General features: G+C 36.8%; 1 protein-coding gene across 1 annotated transcript in view; it reads left to right on the plus strand.

Moving 5' to 3' along the window:
* Nucleotides 1-5,451, plus strand: part of LOC117332465 — a gene marked incomplete in the record, with an annotated part of 35,296 nt that extends 29,845 nt beyond the window's left edge. Inside the window, 3 exon segments of the mRNA XM_033891383.1 lie at nt 387-686; nt 934-1,038; nt 2,262-5,451. Coding sequence (XP_033747274.1) covers nt 387-686; nt 934-1,038; nt 2,262-2,782 — 926 coding nt within the window.
* Nucleotides 5,452-6,413: the final 962 nt, after the last annotated feature.

Here is a 6,413-nt window from a genome sequence, read left to right on the forward strand (position 1 = left end):
GTCGGAAAGAGGGAAGATAGTGTAGGGAATTGTAGGGAGGGGTAATGCAGGGAAAAGGTTAAAGAGAGGAAGGTGACGTAGGGAACTGATGGGAGAGGGGAGATAACGTAGGGATAGGTTGGAGGGGGGAGGTTACTCCCGACATTGCTATGATGCCATGGAACCGTGTCGAGGTTATGACATTAATAGTGTATAATCGCTTTACTACATTTATAATTACTTACAATCTTGTCATATTCGTGTAATTTTGTCACGTCACAAAAATGTAAAGAAATGTGACGTCATACACGTTTGATAATGCGGATTCTTAACGATTTGCCTTTGCTATGTATATATTTATTTTGTATTTCTTTGGCTGACTAATTAATGTGTCTTTTGTTGGGTAGATTTTCCTTATGTGAACACCAGTCACGGTATGTTCAATGTTCCCGTCGGGAAAACGGCCATCATCCAAACATATGTCAACGCATCACCAGCCGCTACATCAATTCAGTGGTTTAAATTAGAAGATGATGAGCACATTCCAATAGAAATAGACAACAAAATATATTTCGGAGGCTCTGTTCTTTCTCCCACATTAATCATCCGCGAGACAAACATCGACGATCAAGGACAGTACATGTGTACGGCTACCAATAGTAATGGAACTGGTTCGGGTAACATTACGGTCCTGTCCGTTCAATCGTGTAAGTCCCGATTGATTAACAGAATAAACAAAGTAAACATTACAGTGAAATTGTATTAACCATGAATGGGAAGGCGAGTTTTACTTGCTCAAGTGTTGTCATTTCTCACCCTCGACATAACAGCCACGGCGATAATATCATTGACCATACATTGTTATTTTTGCGGGACTACATATGTTTAACAGTTTGCATACTGTAATAATATGTATTCGTATATAAATTACAATATGTATTTTGATATACTTAGGTCACGAGCTTACCTCCAATCCAGAACCCACAGAGGCAGCCCTACAGTTCGCCGTTTCTGAAGACTTTTCACTCCAGAAGCAAAGAAACATCAGAAAAACAACAGGTACGGTCATGGTTATAGAAATAGAAATCATAATAATCTCCATGCAATAAAGAATGAAAATCTCCTCCAGTTTCGTAAATAGATAATCTGCCTCTTAATATTAGATTGATGAATTTATTTGTTTGATACTTTTTAAAGGGTAACTCATGGTATATTGTATTTATTAAATGAGTATATTTACAATCTCATCTAGATTAATTCGATTTGTTCCCTCAGGAAACAAGTAGAAAATCGGTCAATCAAGTACTGAGATATCCATGCCCGAAGTGTGCGATTTGCACTTGTCAATCTACTGCTAATCAGTGTACGTACTGGTCACTTCCGCTGAATGAGAGTCATTCTGGTTGGTGCAAGTGAGGCATACCTTGATTAGACGTAAGATCATCTATCATAGATGAGCATTAAGTTCGTACATATACGCAAGATATTTTTGCATTGTTCAATTATAGTTCATTTTGTTATAATACAATATCTTTAGCAGGAGAGTTCTAGTCTGATTAATTAATAGAAATCAGGAACAAAAACTCAAAGCCTTATCTCACAACGTTGTACCTGGAAAAACCGAAACACATTCGTTACTGTCAATCATGTCATCCTCGCAAGGCTTGTACTGCTGTCCCTGTGCCATTTCGGTCTGGAATAAAGTCTTGCGCAGTCGGCCATGATTTTCCTCTTTGGAACCCTAACCGTAACACATTTGACTTGTCAATCTAGATTGTCAAGCAAAGGACTTAATATTCCTTGTAGCTAGTAACCTACTATTTAAACACCAGACCGCGTCACAGCAACATAAAATATCCTGCCGTATACTTTATGCGAGTAAGTTTCGTAGACACTTAGTACACATCCTTAGCATTAATATAATTAAAGTCAAATTTAATTTACAACGAAAATATAGAACTCGGTATCACTTTTAGAAAGAAATTCACATAAACCAATTCATCACATGGAACTTTTAAAAAGTTATCAATACGAAACGATACTATTTAATTTAACCTCTATGAGTATTCCAAAGTGTGACTGAGCAAACGTTCAAGGGTAAATATTAAAAGCATTGACAGTATGTAAAAGGATTGAATTATATTTCTGTTTCTTTTCATTCAAGGCTAAAGTTCAGTATGTTATCTATATTTTGGATGCAAAATAAAGATGAAACCACCAGAAATACACTTTCCTCCTTAAATACAGTTTTACATATTTCTAAGAAATCAAACTGATTTCAGGTAAAATCAGGGCCCTGAAAGACATCACAAAACCACCTCCTATCCGTATCGAAAGTCGAACAACTTGTAACTACCATGAAGGGAGCCAGCTTGACCTTTATTGTGAACAATGTAATTACCTTATTTGTTCTAAATGTCTGTCTACTGAAGAACATCGGAGTCATACAACGTCTAAGCTTTGTGATATAACTCTGAATCAGAAGGAAGATATTTTGAACTTTATTGAAAAAACAGAGAATATTGAACTTGTACACATTGACCAATGTATCGCCTCTACTGAAACACAACTAAAGGAAAACGCCAGTAACTTTGACAAACTTTCCGAGCAGATAAAGATTCAAAGCAACATATTAAAAGAGGAACTTGACCTCCTTGTAGCTCAGACGTTGTCTCTTTATCAACAAATGGCGGATGATAATGCCCAAGATACTCCAAAGCTACAAGCACAACCTGGAAATATACAGCACACAGCTGAAGCAAACAGTACAGGAATGCAAGATAGCACTTGGCCGTGGCTCTAACATAGAAATGTTCGTCGCGGGATGTAAGATCCACTCTCTTGTCACATTCCCTGTTGAACCTATTCTGGCTACTGCTAGCTTCAGTCCAACCAGAAAGCCTCAAAAGTACCTTGAAAAGGCTTTAGGAATAATGAAGAGTTCTAGACAAGAACAGGGTCAAGAGTCGCTAGGTCACGGACATGCCCCACACCAGTCCTCAGAAACGGGAAAGAGTACGTCCGGAAAACAGCGGTTTAAGGGAAGAATGAAAACAAAGAGTTTGGGATATACCTTGATGACTACGGCCAAGTTATTGCGGACGTGGGAAAATCCATGTGCTATTACCTCTGTATGTCCAACCACTGATAGCCAGGTTTGGACCAGTGACAGTGGCAGTTTTAATTTGACACTACTGGACAGTTCGGGCAATGTAATACAGGTGGTCAAAAACAATACTCGAATCACAGACATATGCCTTTCACCTATAACCAACACACTGTGGGTCTGTGACTGGGAAAATAACATCACAGAGCTCGTGTCAGGACGACTAGTCCACAGATTCAGTACCAGTGATGAGCCACTGTGTATTTGTGTTACAGCCAGTAAGAATATCATTGTGGGAATGCAAGGACATATCTCAAAGTTTACCACAAAAGGTAAATTGGTCCTTACTACATTGGCTATTGGGACTGGGAAGCCATTACTGTGTAAACCATATAGGTTGTCAGAGTGTCCGGTCACTCACAACATTGCTGTGGTGAATTTGTATAACATATTTGGTTTTGATGAAGGGAAATCTTGTGTTGTTGTCATGGACACAGATTTCAATGAACTGTTTACATATGGTGGTGAAATACCTGATGCCTATCGACCAACTTCATATCAAGGCGATGAAACATTTGAACCTCGAGGTGTGGTGTATGATAGTGCTGGTAACCTAGTCATAGGGGCCAGCTGCAATAAACATGTCCTACTCCTCAGTGGGAGTGGTGCGTTCCTTAGGATCATATACACAGATGACGACTTTACAAAGGCTGTTGCTGTAGACAGGACTGGTGTCCTATGGACTCTGTTTGGACTTTGCAACATCAAGCTGCTACGGTACCACAGTGCAAGATAGCACGCTTAAAATACGAATATCCAGTAACCATGACAACTAACAATTATAGAAGGTTGGCTTTTGCCCTGATGATTGGACAATAAACAAAAAAATGTACGCCCTATAAACTGAAAATCAGAAATAGATATGCTGAATATTATTTGAAATGTTGAAAAGAACACAAATCAATATATGTATATAAATCAAATTATACTGAACTCGGTACAAACGAGTTCACGTTGACAAAGGTTTTATTTGAACTACACAGAACCTTACGATACTTGTATAGATTTTATATGACAAAACATCAATTCAAGTGAAACTTGAAATAGCTTGAAAAATAACCATATACATTTGCCAAGCATGACATACAGCGCTTGGAAAAAAGTGTCATCCTCTGATATTGTATCGGAGAATTACTACACTGTATAATGAATCATTATTAGATTTTTAGTTTGAATAATCTTGTAGAACGTTTTGTTTCCCGTTATCAATGTTATGTAAAGAAAAGATTAAAATGTAACAGTGGAATCTGGTAGGATATACTGATGTTTTGCACTGTATCGTCAATATATGTTGCAGTTGCGTAATATTATACGTGTATATGGTTTCCGTCAGTAAGCTTAATGTAAACAAAATACTGAAATGTAACAGTGAAATGTGATTATCGGAGGTAATAAGAATATAACTATATAGGTAAGGGCTTCTCTATATCCGGATCCAACAATGCTCATTTATTGAAGAGCACTTATATAGGCTGGCCTGTTGTCCAGTCCATTATTTTATAGCAATACAATTTTTGACTCGAAATACTCATGGTAGACAAATCAGGCTTTTAGTTAAAGAAAAAAGAATGACGGTCGCATAAATAATTAACTTCTGATTTCATCCCTTCAAACTTTGGTTCATGACCCTATGCAAAAATTTGACCTTTTTACCACATGACATTGATATTTAAGCAGATGACTTCGAAGTGTTGTGATTATGTTGGTTCTCTATTATAACTTTAAAATGTTTGTTACCAATGACGATATATAACACTCACCTTTGACCAAATGACCTTTTTCAAATAACTAATTGTTTGAAATTCATCTTTGCTTTATTATGAAATAAGAAAACAAGTATTTCATACGGGTTTATTTATCTATTTAAGGAACATGCGACTGTATGGGCTGTATAACACATGAAAACAATTACCCCCGATCTTCGATTTAATGACCTTGACTTTTAGCTCACTTCTAGATTTATGGAAATACGTTTCTGAATGCCAAATAAACTATTTGCCGGGGAGATATATATTACCTGACATTTATCGTTTCTTAATTGATGTGCTGTATTTCGTTTCATGATGTCACCTGACAATATTTTCCAGATAAAAGACAAAATAAGACCAGAAGACCTTGCTCACTGATTCATAAATGGGTCAATTGTTTTCTTATTCGATGTTAACAAACTTTCTTTCATAATCATAATTTGTCTTTCTCCGTAATATTTTATTTTTGATTTATTTGGATTAAAATATTCATTGCAAACAAAATAGTTTTATTCTGTAATAAACGAGGCTTTATAAGATTAAACATGTTTGTGTGTTTGACTTTCTTTGGTGTTTTGATGCTATAGAGATGATTTCCTGGTATATTACCTGATGAATTGTCCATCAGAAACTATAGACAGAAAATTATACAAAATTGATTTGTTTATGTCCATGAAGTGACACTTGTAGTTAAACAAGGTAACACTGAGTCAAAGATGTCCTTAAACTTCTCCAAGGCCTTAATCCATCTAAGGCCTCCGGCCCTGACAACATCAAACCCAGGGTGCTGAAAGAATAAGCCACAGAAATTGCCCCGACCCTTACTCTGATATATAACAAATCTCTTGACCAGTATCTGTAGCAAAATCTTGCAGCATATTGTAGTCTCCATATCATGACTCAAGCAGATACAAATAACATCATGTACATGTTCCAACTTGGTTTTCGTAAATCCTGCGAATCTCAGCTCTTAGAATTCATTGACCATACAACCAGAAACCTTGACGATGGCCATCAAACAGACATCCTAATAATGGACTTTGCCAAGGCCTTTGACAAAGTCAGTAATTCATTCATCATCCACAAACTAGAATATTATGGAATAAAGGGCAATGCAGTCAACTGGATTGAGAGTTTCCAGTTGGTTAGGACCCAAACATTATAAGTAGAGGGAGAAAAGTCTGACTTTATCAATGTAAATTCTGGAGTACCCTAGGGATGCTACAGTTTGACTATTTGCAGATGACACAATTGCATACTTGGTTGTCAAGACAAACAGTGACGCAGAGACACTTCAGAAAGATCTTGACAAACTTTCACTTTGGGAGCAAAAATAGAAGATGGCCTTCTATCAAAGTGAATGCCGTGTGTTATCTGCAATTAAAACAAAAAATCCCACATTCTACAACTACAAATTACATGGGCATATATTAGAGCATGTTGGAATTCCCATATCAATAACATATGCTCAAAAGCAAATTCCACGCTTGGCTTTCTGAGGCCAAATCTCAAAATTGGCT

This window comes from Pecten maximus, chromosome 8 (genome assembly GCF_902652985.1).
Source record: "Pecten maximus chromosome 8, xPecMax1.1, whole genome shotgun sequence".
NCBI classification, from domain to species: Eukaryota; Metazoa; Mollusca; class Bivalvia; order Pectinida; family Pectinidae; genus Pecten; species Pecten maximus.